Source organism: Mauremys mutica, chromosome 3, assembly GCF_020497125.1.
Source record: "Mauremys mutica isolate MM-2020 ecotype Southern chromosome 3, ASM2049712v1, whole genome shotgun sequence".
Classification (NCBI taxonomy): domain Eukaryota; kingdom Metazoa; phylum Chordata; order Testudines; family Geoemydidae; genus Mauremys; species Mauremys mutica.
The window spans coordinates 7,471,115-7,487,069 of record NC_059074.1 but is presented as its reverse complement, the minus strand read 5'-3'; the positions used below and the strand labels follow the sequence as shown (position 1 = coordinate 7,487,069).

The 15,955-nt window shown below is 48.3% G+C and overlaps 1 protein-coding gene across 10 annotated transcripts in view; it reads left to right on the top strand.

The window, feature by feature from the left end:
* Window positions 1-15,955, top strand: part of EFR3B (EFR3 homolog B) — a 150,924-nt gene that overhangs the window by 93,530 nt on the left and 41,439 nt on the right. For all 10 annotated transcript variants that reach the window (XM_045011253.1, XM_045011248.1, XM_045011252.1 and 7 more), the window contains one exon: window positions 13,656-13,777. In XM_045011253.1, coding sequence (XP_044867188.1) covers window positions 13,656-13,777 — 122 coding nt within the window. The remainder of the gene's footprint in view (window positions 1-13,655; window positions 13,778-15,955) is intronic.

The following is a 15,955-nucleotide window of genomic DNA, read 5'->3' as shown; positions in this document are numbered from 1 at the left end:
CACTGCCTCCCTAAGTCAGAACTGGAACTCTGTCCAAATGCCCCCTAATGATAAACCAGAGCCTGGATCCCAGGGCTCAGGGCCCCATTGTGCTAGGGGCTGTACGGACACGCAGTAAAGCGACATTTCCTCCCCCAGAAGGTGGATGAGGCAAACCGCATGGGGCTTGGAGGCAGAGGCGAGGGGCCTGCCAGGTGTGTTCGTTGTACAGCAGCTGGCTGGAGTCTCTGCTCACCACCTGCCCGGGTGTTGCGCAGGCCACGGGAGAGCCATGGAGGCAGAAAGGAAGCGAGAGGCGACAGACCTGTATTTCGGTTTGTGGCAGCAGCAGCAGCCAGCTCCTCTCCTGGGCTGCCTGGAGCATAGTGATTTTAATGGGAGCTGCTCTTTCAGGCTGGCTCACATCCATGTGGGGGAGGAAACGTTCAGCTTGCCGAAGGATTGGAGGTGACAGTCGTCAGCTGCTGGGCTCCAGACGTTTCATCCCAGTGCTCGCGCTGTGCTGATCAAACCCTCCTCCGCACTCACTCAAGCCAACAGGGAGCTGTGGGCGAGCGGGAGGCTTAGAGCCCAAAGAAAACACAGGGCCTGTCTCAGTCTGGTTCCCCTGCCAGACGCAATGGGGACAGAGCAGCCTAGGATGCAGGGGCAGAGATTCGGCGACAGCAAGTGGGACCCTGCCATGAGTCACTTGGTGGAAAGGAGCGGGTTTCTCAGCAGCTGAGCTGCCCTGGGGGAGAAAGCGGCCGTCATCAGCCTTTTAAATGAGCCGGCTGGCCCCGTCGGCGGGAGGCTGATTGTACCCGGGAAGCATGGAATCGCTACTGGAGCATGGCCTTTGCAGCCCTGTTCCCTTCAGTTGATTTAATGGTGGATTTCGAGGGTGCCTGTGGTCGGTGATCAATTGGGAGAGTAAAAGGGAGCCGTAGAGTCCGATGAACATGAGGAATATTCATCCAGGCACAGTGGGAAAACGCTGGGCTCAAGGGTAATTCACTGCTGCTGAGCGGGGATGGATTGTCATGCCTGCCGAGCGGCGGGTCAGACGCTGCGCTTGGTTATGCTGGTTGCAGGCTCGGATGCTGCTCTCAGCCACTTTCCTGTTAATCTGAATCCCTCCATTAATGTTAATCTCAGTCCCTGTGCCAGCGGGCCGCCTGCCTCCTGGGCATCCCTTCCTGGCCTGGGGTTGCTCTGCAGCAGGCCAGCCTCGGTTCCCCCCTCTTCAGGGCACTTACAAACTCCACACGGTCTCTCGTGGCTAACGCCAGCCCTGCCCGGGGACGGGTGAATAACAGAAATAATTCAAGAGACGAGGAGGGGGAGGTAATATCTTTCACTGGACCAACTTCTCCAGGTGCAAATAAAGTCCAGCACAGCATCAAACTTCACAGCCAGCTGTGGTGCCTCCTGCCATGCCTCTTCTTGGGTCCCAGCCTGCTCTTCGTGAAGCTGTCGCCCCCAGCTGGTGTCTGGCCCTCTGCCTCTGGCTTCCCTTTCTCCCAGTTACGGTCCCTGCAGGAGCTTCCTCCTCCCCTCTGGCTCATCCTGGGGAACACCTGCCCTCCATCGGAGAGGCTGCTCCTGAGGCACAGGTGGGCTGGATCAGTTCCCTCTTTAAGAGCCAGGTCCACCCTGTGACACTCTCCATGGCTTTCAGAGAAGTTGCTGGCGCAGCTGAGAGCAGAAATTGGACCCGGAGTCGTCTTTTGTGTCTACACAGATTAGAATCAGTGTGTAGATCAGCTAGAAACCTCTCCCCTGACGCAGCCCCGGGCCAGTGTGCCTCAGACCCAAGGAACGAGGGGCGGGGAGAGGATCATGAAAGCTGTCCCCGCCCGTTCATTCCTGGCCTGTTGTTGCTCCAGCAGCGCAGACCGTATGCAATAGCATTTCAGATCACGAAGCAGGACAGCCTTGAGGGAGAATTGCCTAGTGGTTAGAGCAGATGACTGATGCTTACATGATGAGGGTTGGTGTGTAGGTACTGAAATGCCTTAGGAATAACGATGGGCGCTGAGGATTTGGCTACTGCCTGGTTTGTGGTATTTCCCTGTGGTTCTCCCCGCCCCAGCAGTCAGTTGCGTTGCTGGCAATGGACTCTTAATAAATTATTCCAACTACGTTCTGGTCTGACTTGAGGGGACCCTCTGCCTGCCATGTGCTGTTTTGCACTCTGTAATTCAGAGGAATGCTCAGGACAATTTCTGCGGAGAACCTGCGGTGTGTTTGTGCTGGGAAATGGTAATGAGACGCTTCCTCCCCTATCTGCTAAGGAGAAACTGTTTCAGGTGCATGCTTAATTAAAGGGTATTGTCGCAAACAATCCCTCCTGTCATGGAGCTAATGGTGGAGGCGGGAGGATGCTGTTTATAGACAGCCAGGCTGAGTCACGCCTGTGAAATCTCGCCTTCGAAATGTCTCCCCTTCGCTGAGTCACGCGTTGCTAATCCCCAATACTGATCATTCTCACACGCCCCCCCGGGGGGGGGCTCGTTCCACATCTGTCTCGGATGTGCCCATCTCAAGGTGTCTAGCAGAGATGTGTGCAAATCCGGTTATTACTGTATCCCTGAAGACATCCATTCACCCAGGCAGATTCTGTCCCCTTGGGGAGTTTCCGGCTCAGACACATGTAGAAGCCCCCCCACCCCCAGTCCTCTGACACCTGCCTGCCTTCTCCTTAGCACATGGGCTTGCTGGCCAGGGGTCTAGGTACCAAGCCTTGTCCCAGCCGGCCCACTTTGCAGTGAGGGCATAGAGCTGTAGCATGGTTGTGGTGCTTGTGTTCTGATAGTCCACCAGCGCTATCCCACAATTCCCAGGGCCTGCGTGTTCCAGCCCTTCTAGATCCCGACTTCCAACTCGCCTCCTATGCGCCGGCAGCAACTCGCTGGTTGAAGTGCAGCTGCTTGGTGTTTAACCCCACTGTGACGTTATTGATATAAATGGGAACCATATAGAACGTGGGTTGCAACCAAGGTCCTGTGGTGGCACCAAATCCTAAGTAAAGGGGGTCATATAAGGTGTCTAAGACCAGGTTCTGGGTTGCTGGTTATGATTATGCTGTCTGTATGTCTGTGTATCATTTTGTAGTTTAAGTATAAGTATTGGCTCTATACTGTCTATATTTTGTATTATGCTCTGCCTCTGGGAAGTGTCCCAGACAAAGCTGATGTTAGCCCGGCATAGCTGGCTTGATGGCCCATTAAAGGGCCATCAGCTACACAATTGACCCATGGAGAGAAGGCAGACACGCCTTGTGACTCAGCAGAGTATGCAGGGACTGGCCCATGTGACTCCAGACTCCATATTTTTTGCTGTAAGTTTCCACCGTGAGGACAAAGGGATTCTTACACCTGGAAAAGTCTATATAAGGCTGATGCATCATCTCCATCTTGTCTTCAATCCTGCTTCTGACCTCTGGAGGGACTTTGCTACAAACTGAAGCTCTACACAAGGGACTGACTGACCCATCCCAGCGGGGGATGTATTCCAGAGACTTAATTTGAACCTGCAGTTTACTCCATCACTGCTGCAAGCCTGAACTAAGAACTTTGCCATTACTGTATGTAATTGATTCCATTTAACCAATTCTATCTCTCATCTCTACCTTTTTCCCTTTGTAAATAAACCTTTAGATTTTAGATTCTAAAGGATTGGCAACAGCGTGATTTGTGGGTAAGATCTGATGTGTATATTGACCTGGGTCTGGGGCTTGGTCCTTTGGGATCGAGAGAACCTTTTTCTTTTATTGGGGTGTTGGTTTTCATAACCATTCATCCCCAGGACGAGTGCACTGGTGGGGATACTGGGAGACTGGAGTGTCTAAGGAAATTGCTTGTGTGACTTGTGGTTAGCCAGTGGGGTGAGACCAAAGTCCCTTTTGTCTGGCTGGTTTGGTTTGCCTTAGAGGTGGAAAAACCCCAGCCTAGGGCTGTGACTGCCCAGTTTAAGCAATTGGTCCTGATTTGGCACTCTCAGTTGGGTCCCGCCAGAACCGCTCCGTCACAGTGGCGTAGTCGTGCTTGGATCCACAGAACCAGGTCAATTAAGCTTTGGGTCAGAACCCCACACTATCCAAATTTTAACTTTGGGATTGAGAGTTTGGTTGGTTAAAGGTCAGTGACCATGAGACAGAAAGCATCAGGAAAAGCAAGGAAACTGCAAGCCTTGAGAGACAGCCTGCAGTTTGATTATGAGCAAGAACTGGCAGAAATTCGAATGGAGAAAGAGTCTGATGAGAGAAAGAAAGAAGTTGCTAAGAGAGAAGAAAAAGCTCGTAAGAGGCGTCTGGAGTTGCTGGCTGCTGAGGAGAAAACTCGACAGATGCAACAGGAGACAGCTAGACTCCAACTCCAAGTCAAAAAAGCAATGGAAGAACAGCAGAGACTGTATCCTCTTGAAAGTCCAGTTTGTAACAATGTTGGTATGTTGTATAACTCTGAGCAGTTGTCTGGGGGTAACCAAATGTACCCCAACAATGCCACCTTTTATGTCAATGCTGTTACTGTGGGTTCAGTAGAGGGTGGCCCCATAAATTGGGCCAGTGCTATGTATGAGAGTGTAAAAGTCAATGGTAAAAGCTGTTTAGGGCAAACTATGGCTTCTAACATCACTCTTGTTAAAGCAGATCTGGTCAAAGAGGAAGATTAATTACCAAATCAGGGTGTGAATGTTGTGATCCTCTGTGAGTTTACTGTCCGTGTGCCTTTAGCCAGAATCCACCTTGAGTGGAATGGGGCTCAGCATGAAGTGATAGCTGGCGTCAGGAAGTTATTGCCTAAAGATCTTTTAATTGGGGAAAATGTTAAAGCTTTGTTCAGGCCAGGTAGCCAGTCACAGGAAAGGAATAATCTTAAACCTGTGTCTATTGTGAGCAATGATTTGCCTGAGGAGGGTTGCTCCAAAGGTTTGTCTATGCAAAAAAGCAGTGTGTTTGGGAATGAAGTTTCTGAATGTCTGTCTAATGTCTCAGAAGTGAATCTGAAGTTAGATCAAGAGCAGAAAGATCTCATTGGTGAGGAAAATGTTTCTCAGGAGCAGATTAAAGTAAATGGTCAGGTTAAAGCCCTAACTGAGGAAGGAAAGGGTAAATTTGTGATAGGTGATGGATTGGTGGCTAGTGCAGCTTGTAGAAGTGAACCTGAAATGGGTAACTGTGATTTGCTAAAAGTAGCTCAGTGTAGTGAAAAGAGCAGCAGCTTATCTGTTGGGAGAGGCAATGTGCCTGGTAGGGAAAGTTTGGAGGAGCCTAGGCAGCCTTGTGAGCTGATGGCTTTGTCTAATCAGCAGTTTGGGAAGGGAGGGATAGTGGAAGATGAGTGTCCATATCCCTTACCTGTTTCCTGTGTGGAGAAATGTGACAGTGAAGGGAATGTGCCTGTCTCTGTCAGGGGTATTGACTTGCCTATGAAGGAAGCTACCCCAGTCTCCAAGCAGTTGTCTGTGAACAGCCCTGTGTGCTGGGACAAGGGAAGTGAAATCCCAAGCTGTGTGTCTGGTGAAGGAGAATGTGTCTCCGGCTCTTCTGTGTCTGTGGAGCGGACAGAAGGTGCCTGTCAGCCTGTGATGGTTGAGGGTGATTCAGTTGTCTCAAAGTTGGTTGTAAATACAGCTAAAGCCCAGGAAGGGAATGGTCCTAAGTTTGTGTCTGCTGGGGAGAATGGCACTGTGACTAGGTTGCATCCAGTTAGTGTCTTAGCAAAATCCCAGAGAACAGACAATTCTGGTGCTTGTAGTTTGCCAGTTGCTAATGTGTGGTTGGAAAAGGGTGTTGCAACTCTGTCTAATCAGGGTGATACCCTAGCCAGGGCACAAGGAGAGCATGAAGGTGATTTAATTGTGTTACCTACTGACAGTTTGACAACTTGTAGCAAGAAGGAAAAGATTCCTGCACTTGTTCATGGCCAAGGGAAGGAGACTGCTTCTAACCTGTTATCTAGAAAGTCTGTAGGTGTGCCTAAAAGGGGATTGTGTAGAAATCCGCCTGTTGGGCCTAAGGTGATTCTGAATGTAAGTGAGACCCAGAAAGCATCTGTGGTTGCTCAGGGAAGTGTTCCTTTAGAGCAAGCCCTAGGTGAAAAGGGGAAGGGCAGAATTTCTGTGAGGGGTGAATTGCTGCTTAGAGAAGCTCCTAGGGAAAGGAATCCTCAAGGTAGCCTGTGCAAGCAGTTTACTGCAACTGAAGGGTGTAAAAGTGATCTAATCAAGAAAGTTTCAGTTCCTAACAGCCAGAAATTTTCTGTTGTGAATGGATCCACTGACTTTCCTTTTGAGAGATCCAGTGTGGGCAGCTTTGAAAAGGTCTCAGGTGGAGTAGAAGCTGTTAAGGAAGTTGAGCAGCCCTATAACCACCTGGCTGTGTGTGGCCAGCTTGTTGGGGAGACAATGGTGTTGGGGCAGGAATGTCTCCAGGCTGATTCTGGGAGTGAGCAGTCTGTGCTTCAGGATCTGAGGACAGATTCAGTTACTGGTGTTTCAAAGCAGAACAGTTTTAGGGCTGAATGCTTGAGGAGGCAGGGGAGAGCAAGCCAGCTCTCACCCTCAGACTCTTTGAATTGGTGTGGTGTCTCTGTAAGACGAAGTCCAGCCTTGAAATCCATAGCAGCTAAGAGGTTAAAAGCTAGTGTCTGTGTTGATGCAAATTACTTGGCTGGCAGGGAGAAGAAAGAATTGCTAATAACTGTTAGCACAGAGGGCCCACCCCATCAGCCAGTGAATTCTGTTAAGCAAGAGAAGTCAGGGTTTAATCCTGCAGGACAAGGAGGAAAGAGAGAACTGAATTTTGCAAAGGAAAGCCACAGGTTAACCCTAAAAGGCCCAAACTCCAATGGTATTGAGCCAAGGGTGTGGCATGACAAACATGATTGTAAATGGACACTTGCAATGAATTTGTTGTTATTGCTAATGCTAAATTTTGTAACTAATGTGTTGCTATTGCCAAGAACTGTAACAATGTACAATGTGCCTAATCTTTTGGAAAATCCCTTGAACATGTTGGAAGGAATACATGAAAACACACTTTATGTTAAAGGGCCTTGCTATACTGATGTTTCACAGTTAATGCATGTAAACAGTGTTGGAACTTTTCACAGGGGAAAATACATTCCAGATCTGATGGGCTGTGTGAAAGGGGAAACTGAGGCACACTACCATATTGCTTTCATGGCTAAATGCCAAGAGTCCTGTACTATGAACAACATCAATATCTACATTGGTTTAATGTTAATTGGGTTCAAAACATTGGCCAAAGCTGGTATGGATAAAGTAGCTGTTTTCTTTAGCTCTTGGCAAGATCACATGAAACATACAGGAACCATGCTGCAAAAGCTAACCAAGTTATACCTTAAGTTTGTAAAGAGATCCATTCATGTTATTGAACATGACTTTGATAAACCATTTCGGTTATACACTGGTACGGCCTCTAGCCCAACACTAGCTGTAGTGAGACAGACCCAAGGAAAGGGGGCTCTTGGGATGCAGTCAGCGATGTTTTGTCATCCCTTCCTGCATCAATTTTGCGTTGGGGGTGTGACGTTATTGATATAAATGGGAACCATATAGAACATGGGCTGCAACCAAGGTCCTGTGGTGGCACCAAATCCTAAGTGAAGGGGGTCACATAAGGTGTCTAAGACCAGGTTCTGGGTTGCTGGTTATGATTATGCTGTCTGTATGTCTGTGTATCATTTTGTAGTTTAAGTATAAGTATTGGCTCTATACTGTCTATATTTTGTATTATGCTCTGCCTCTGGGAAGTGTCCCAGACAAAGCTGATGTTAGCCCGGCATAGCTGGCTTGATGGCCCATTAAAGGGCCATCAGCTACACAATTGACCCATGGAGAGAAGGCAGACACGCCTTGTGACTCAGCAGAGTATGCAGGGACTGGCCCATGTGACTCCAGACTCCATATTTTTTGCTGTAAGTTTCCACCGTGAGGACAAAGGGATTCTTACACCTGGAAAAGTCTATATAAGGCTGATGCATCATCTCCATCTTGTCTTCAATCCTGCTTCTGACCTCTGGAGGGACTTTGCTACAAACTGAAGCTCTACACAAGGGACTGACTGACCCATCCCAGCGGGGGATGTATTCCAGAGACTTAATTTGAACCTGCAGTTTACTCCATCACTGCTGCAAGCCTGAACTAAGAACTTTGCCATTACTGTATGTAATTGATTCCATTTAACCAATTCTATCTCTCATCTCTACCTTTTTCCCTTTGTAAATAAACCTTTAGATTTTAGATTCTAAAGGATTGGCAACAGCGTGATTTGTGGGTAAGATCTGATGTGTATATTGACCTGGGTCTGGGGCTTGGTCCTTTGGGATCGAGAGAACCTTTTTCTTTTATTGGGGTGTTGGTTTTCATAACCATTCATCCCCAGGACGAGTGCACTGGTGGGGATATTGGGAGACTGGAGTGTCTAAGGAAATTGCTTGTGTGACTTGTGGTTAGCCAGTGGGGTGAGACCAAAGTCCCTTTTGTCTGGCTGGTTTGGTTTGCCTTAGAGGTGGAAAAACCCCAGCCTAGGGCTGTGACTGCCCAGTTTAAGCAATTGGTCCTGATTTGGCACTCTCAGTTGGGTCCCGCCAGAACCGCTCCGTCACACCCACATGGACTGCTCTGCTTTGCACTAGGACGCTAGTGTAACTCTGCGTAAGCAGGTCCCTTCTCAGGACTCGGAGGTCCTAGGGTTCAGGAGAGATGCGGGCGGGTCCTGTTGTTAATTTTGCTGTGTTTCCGTACTGAGATCTGCAATGGCGCTCGGAGCTGTATGTAAAGGCTTGCGCCTCCAGGAGCTTTCAGTGGCATTCAGATGCATGCATGAGACTTCCAATAGCTGTCGGGGGTATTAATGTGATGGGGTAGGGGGTGGAATCCTGCAGCGGTTTCTCAATACGGCCACCCTGTGAGATAGGGAAGGATCGTAATCCCACCTGCTCTACCTGCAGATGTTTATTTAAAAAACCTCATTGAAGTTAGTTCCTGGAATTCTTAATAATTTAAGTCATAAAAATTTTCCAGTGTCTGTCAAAGCTGATGCTTTGATCTTCAGGTACCTGTCTCTGGCGTCTCCTGCTTTGGAGGACTTTGAAGTATGCGTGGCTGGCGCCAGCCCCGCTCTGAGCCCAGAGGCACTGCTGGGTGTTTTCAGATACGCTTCAGCCTATGTACAGCAGAGAAAGAGCATCATTAAAAACCACAGGTTCCTCTGCACTCACAAGGGTTGGTTTGAGCCTGGGTCTCCGATACAGTTAATCAGGGACTGCTAATGGCTGGTGGAGCCTTTCATCTACAGGTCACTAGCTCCAATCCGTTTCAGGGCAGGCGGAGCACAAAGCGACTCGGGGCTGAGGGCTGTCTACTGCAGTGAAATGGGCTGGTCTGAGGCTAGTTCCTTATGGACAGATGTTGCCATCCCAATGGATTATGTGTATTAAGGTAGCATCCAGAAGCGCCCCCCGTCCGATCCGGGTCCCGGTGCGCTAGGCGCTGGCTAAACAGCCAGAGGGAGACCGTCCCTGCTTTCGGACAGCTCAGACTGCAGTTGGCCCCACTTTGCAGCCCTGGTTGGCAGGCAGAGCAGAGAGGCCACGGCTCAAGTGGGCCCTGGGGAATGTTCTCCTTTCTCAGCCCCCGGAGGAGGTCCCTGCAGGCCAGGAAGGAGGCAGATTGGCAGGAGATGGGCAGCATGCAAGAAGTTCACGCTGCCTGTATGTTGTACTCTGGAGCTTGCCAATCGGGCATCTTTTGGGAGCACTAAATGTTGTCCTACTTTAAACAAACCTCCCCGAAAAGGAGAGGCTGCTTCAGCCAGGAGATGCTGCAGCCAGCACTGCCGGTGCCAGCCGACATTGAAGGGAGCTTTAGGATTCTAGGGTGACAGTCACTGGAAACAAATTAAAATCAGTGTCTTCTGCTGGGATAACTAGCTCCTTCCCCGGCAGGGGGATGAGCAGGATAATCCCTCCCAGTTCTCTCACCCTGGGGTCCAGGTCTTGTGCCATGTCAGCACCTGGATGTGCAGTAAGCTAAGCAGGCGGCTCCCTTCTTGTGCAGCCAGTGGTAGAAGGTTCATTATACAACACTGCTGCTTTTCCTGGTAAATAATGGATGCATTTATAGGTTGAAAGTGGATCTCTTTTTCTGGGAACAGTTCCCAATGCGGCTGAGCCGGCTTGCTGGATTGCACAAAGCCAGTCTTTCATTTCCCCCTTTGGATCTGACATTTTATTAAGAGAGCAAAATTCGTGCGTCTAGAGGTGAATCAGACTCTTCTGCCTGTGCAATGATTTGAACACCGAAGGCAGAGGCTGAGCAAAATGTGCAGATGATATAAAACAACTCAAGATAGTTAAGTCCCAGGCAGACTGCGAAGAGCTACAAAAGGATCTCTCAAGACTGGGCAACAAAATGGCAGATGACAGTCAGTGTTGATAAATGCAAAGTGATGCACATTGGAAAACATAATCCCAACTAGACACATAAAATGATGGGGTCTAAATTAGCTGTTACCACTCCAGAAAGAGACCTAATTAGCCATGATAGACAGGGATGGTGTCCCTAGCCTCTGTTTGCCAGAAGCTGGGAATGGGTGACAGGGGACAGATCACTTGATGATTCCCTGTTCTGTTCATTCCCTCTGAAGCACCTGGCATTGGCCACTGTTGGAAGACATGATACTGGGCTAGATGGACCTTGGTCTGACCCAATATGGCCGTTCTTATGTTCTTATTGAGTGGCATAAACGATACAGATGGACAATTTGGATGTTGTTCTCCCAGCAGTCTCGCAGGATAGGCAAGCAGAGAAAAGAAAAAGAATCAAGTCTAGCCCCATCTGGCTGGTGGGGGGAGAGAGAAGGACTGGACGTGCTCACTATAACCTTTGAGTTGCAATGGTGATGAGCACCATATTAGAAGCTAGATACACCTAGCACACTTTAGAGGTAAGTTGTATTCTCCCCATTTTGCAGATGAAGACATAAGAACGGCCATACTGGGTCAGACCAATGGTCCAGCTAGCCCAGTATCCGACAGTGGCCAATGCCTGGTGCTTCAGAAGGAATGAACAGAACAGGGCAATTTCAAGTGATCCATCCTCTGTGGTCCAGTCCCAGCTTCTGGCATTTGGCGGTTTAAGGACACCCAGAGCATGGGGTTGCACCCCTGACCATTTTGGCTAATAGTCATTGATGGACTTATCCTCAATGAACTTATCTAGTTCTTTTTTGAACCCTGTTATGGTCTTGGCCTTCACAACATCCTCTGGCAAGGATTCCACAGCTGTGCGTTGTGAGAAGAAATACTTCCTTATGTTTGTGTTAAACTTGCTGCCTATTAATTTCTTTGGGTGACCCCTGGTTCTTGTATTATGTGAAGGGGTAAACACACTTTCCTATTCACTTTCTCCACACCAGCCATGATAAAACCGTAATGAAAGTAAGGGAGTCTGAAATAGAAGTGATGCATAAATGTCTCTTTCTGGCAGAGGGAGTGGGTCTCTGCAGTCTTCATTGCTTTGCTAACGGACAGATGGTGGCTTGGAGCATAGAGCTGATGTGCTGGCTGCAGGCCGGACGACAGCTCCTGGAACGAAGCATTTCTTGGATCCTTCTTCCACGAGCAGTTGCTCCTCTCTGGATGTTCGCTGTGTTGCACTAGGAATTAGGACAGTTTTGGAGATAGCTTGGCTGTGCCTCACAACGCCATCCAAACGCAGCTGCTACTGACACAGCCCTTGTGATGAAGGAAAATTGCACGTGCCGTCGAATCATTATCTGCCCAGTTTTATAGGTGCCGCATAGTATTAGCACAGGAACTGTCTGTCAGGCTATAGTAGCCAAAATCTTACCAGGGAATTGGTTGTGCCTGCGTTTGGAGAATGGAAAAATAAAGCATGTGGGATTGTTAGCAAAAAAAAAAATATCAAGGACTCTGCCTTTCCCTGGGGATAAAATAAATCCAGCGTGTGTTCAAAGTATCACAGCACTGGTAACTCTCTAAGATGTTTGTCTGAGGTTACGCTCAGAAAAGCAATGACCTTCTTCTCTTCAACGCAGCTACTCCCTGGGTGTTCAGGTTAGATGCCAATGCTTGCAATTTTATACTGAGTCTTGCGGTATTTGATGTTTTTCTGAAAGCTGCAGCTTCAGGTCCTGGAAAGAAACTGCACAGACTGTCGGCTAAGTCTCTAGCCCTCGTGGCTGCAGAGAAAAGCTTGAAAATGTGACTCTCAAAGGCCCGAGCTGTAGATCTGCTGACTTGACTGACACGAGACGTTTTTACTCCAGTTAGCCCTGTGAAAGCAGTGCGGCTCTGAGTTGGATTCTATCGTCATCAGCAGACTTGTCAGCTAAGTTCCACTGTTTCCTGGTGGAGATGTTAAAAGCGGGAAGAATCCAGTTGGATTTTCAGAGTCTCATAATGCTATTTTAAACCTTCACTTTGCAGGCCTAGATTCCCAGGTCAGCTAGAGCAGCGCTCAGTGCCCTTCCAGGGGCATTAGATGGCTTTATGCCATCTTTCCATCCTTTCAGATCCTGGAGATACTGAGGTTGAACCAGCCAATAATGCAAAGTAGAGCAGCCTCAGGTGTGCTCTAACTTGTCAGTGGAAAAAGGTCCTCAAGGTGCCGTTCCCCCAGCCAGGATCACCAGAGCACGTCACTGCCATCTGTGACACCCCCCTTCCAATCCCCTGCCTATCCCTCCATGGTGGGGGCTGGCACAGGGCTGGCTATCCAGCTCAGGATTCTCCTACATTAGAGGTATCCTCAGCTGATGCCTTTAATGCAACTTTAAGTCCTCTTTGCATCACTGGAGCCCATAAAAGCTATAAGAATGATAAAAGAGAGATGTGTATTATTTGCAGTGGTGATGTGGCCATGTTGGGTCTAAGATATTAGAGAGACAAGGTGGGTGAGGTTATATCTTCTATTGGTTGGTGAAAGAGACCAGCTTTTGCACCCCTCAGAGCTCTTCCTCAGGTCTGGGAAAGGTGCTCAGAGTCTCCCAGCTGGTGGGACAGATAGTTTAGCATAAAATTAGCATAAACATTCAAGGTGATGTGGCAAAGAGTCCTGTGGCACCTGATAGACTAACAAACGTATTGGAGCATGAGCTTTCGTGGGTGAATCCCCACAAGGCGAAGTGGCCTGTTGACACCTCTGCAGTCATAGGACAAAAAAGCCATAAACCAGTGATAAGCCTGTGATTTTTAGTTTCTAGCGAAGTTATGAATTTCAGCTCCCAGGCTGGTCTTTTGAGGTGTTGTGCAGGTTTCCATTGAGGACGAGGACTGAGAGCTCAGCTATAGAGTGATCGCTTTGTGAAACGTGTTCACGCACAGGTGATATGGTGTCTGTCTTTTATCGTTTTCCTGTGCGAGTTCATTCGAGAACGTAGTGGTTATCCGGCTTCACCCACAAAGTTGTTGTTGGGGCGTTTATTGCACTGGAAGAGATACCCCACATGTTGCAATAGGCGTGACTAGGACCCCTGGATCTTGACAGGTGTGGTGTGGGGGGTGTTGATCATTGCTTCTGATGGTGAGCTTGGTGAGGCTTACTCATCATTTTTCTCCCTCCCTCCTTTGCTTTCCTTCCTCTGCGCTGACTCTTTCTCTCGTTCATTTTCCCTTTTCCAGTTTGTGAAGTTCGCGAACATTGAAGAGGACACTCCGTCCTACCACAGGAGCTATGACTTCTTTGTGTCGCGCTTCAGTGAGATGTGCCACTCCAGTCACGATGAGCTGGAGATCAGAACAAAGTGAGTATGGAAGAAAACACTTCAGCCCCCACTCCTGTCTAGCAAACGAATGACTGAACAAGTGAATGAAACTTTTAGGGCTTGTCCACCTGGGGGTGGTCAGGAAAGTTAAACCGAATTAACTACAGATTAAAATGTAAAGGGGATGCGTTAAACCTCATTAACCTGTGTGGATGCTCTTATCAAGACTTCACTTTTAATTTGGTTCATCTTAATTAATCTGGAAGTGAATTAAATTAATCTGAATTAAGGCCACTCTAATTGTGAACAAGAATGTCCACACAGGTTTAATGCAGTTTAACTAATCCGTTTTAAAAATTAATTTGGATTAATTTGCCTGAGTGTGCCCGTGTAGACAAGCTGTTACATGATGCTTTTCATCTTGGGATCACGGTGCAATGGAGCCTGTGAACAACCTCTGGAAGCTGAAGCCACCTGTGGAATGGAATCCAGTGGCTCTCCATGCCATCCCACAGCTAGCGCCGGTTGGGAATTTTTCAACAAAATGGGGTTTTTTAATTTGGAAAATGCCGATGTGTTGGAAGCAAAACTGTTTGATTAAACATACCGGGTTTGCCAGAACTTTAATCGAGAGAGGTCTCTTGGGTGCAGAACTGACCGAGGCAGACGCCCTGGGGTAACTCAGTGTTCAGAGCACAGGACTTGAATCCAACTCTCCTTCATCCCAGGTGAATGGGTCTCTGCCTGTTTTTTTCTGTTTTGTTCTGATGTGGAAAGGGAAAGTTTCTGAAGTCTTGAAAATATTTGCAGGAGAGGAAAACCATTTCGCACCCGGATCTACTCCCAGCCACCTAATAGAGTAAGCCAGGTCTTTTGCCAATGGCTGTTAGGCATAGAGGGTACAAAAATTCACTCTCTAGGACAACCTCCCAGAGAGCCCCAGAACTCGCTAGAGAGAGGCCGTTAAATTGGTAGTGACCCAGTGACTCAGATCAGGGTTGAGGCACATGGGTAGGAAATGTGCACCTAGTGTGTGGTTCAACATAGGGCTTCGGTCTCCAGTGCTGTCGAGCTGGCTCCTTAGAGCAGCATTAAAATCCACTAATGTGACCGAGTGCTTGATTATAATATTGAAATATGGAAAACGAGCGTTAATAAGCGACTCATTTTCCTGTGCTGGGAAGATGCTCCTCGGGAGGATTAATTATGACTAACACAGACAGATTAATGTTGTTTATGGTGATCTCGTCTGCAGTGCATTTAAAAACAGCTAGCACTTAAAATTACCTCCTCTCCGTCCCCTGCAAAGCATTCTGTAACTGACTGTGATGCTCTGGGGCGTCACCCATGCCAGGAAGAGGTTCAGTCAACACCTGTTTGCAGGGGAACTCAGTAACCCTTCCAGCCCTGAGTTCTCCTCCCACAACCTCTTTCTGCAACTCCCAGCCCCTCTGACTGTAACGCTCACACAACCATTACCAAGGTCACTGCTCCTTTAGAAGCAGCAAAGAATCCTGTGGCACCTTATAGACTAACAGACGTTTTGCAGCATGAGCTTTCATGGGTGAATACCCACTTCTTCGGATGCAAGTGGTGGAAATTTCCTGGGGCAGGTATATATAAGCAAGCAAGAAGCAAGCTAGAGATAACGAGGTTATCTCGTTATCTCTAGCTTGCTCGTTATCTCTAGCTTGCTTCTTGCCCACGAAAGCTCATGCTGCAAAACGTCTGTTAGTCTATAAGGTGCCACAGGATTCTTTGCTGCTTCTACAGAACCAGACTAACACGGCTACCCCTCTGATACTTGCTCCTTTAGAGAGACAATATACAGCAGCCTGTTAGCTTAACTGGGGTTAACACAGCCTTCCCTTCAGTCACGGCGCTGAGCTGGTTTATAGCAAACGTAAACCACGTTTGTGAAAAGAGAACCTCGGGGGAAGTGATCCCATAAGGATGGAAATGGTTACAAACAAACAAAAGTGAAAATACGCTGCTAAGCCTGAAATTCAGCAAACGAGTGTCTTTTGTTCAGAGAAGTTGTCTCGCCGCAGTCATTCTTCCAGCATGGCTGGCTAGTCCTTAGCCAGGATCCCAACACAGAGTTCAAAGCGCTTGGTTTCTTTGGCCTGGTTTACATTAAAAGTTAGGTCGACCCAGCCACATCGCTCAGGGGTGTGAAGAATCCACACCCCTGAGCAACGTAGTAAAGCTGATTTA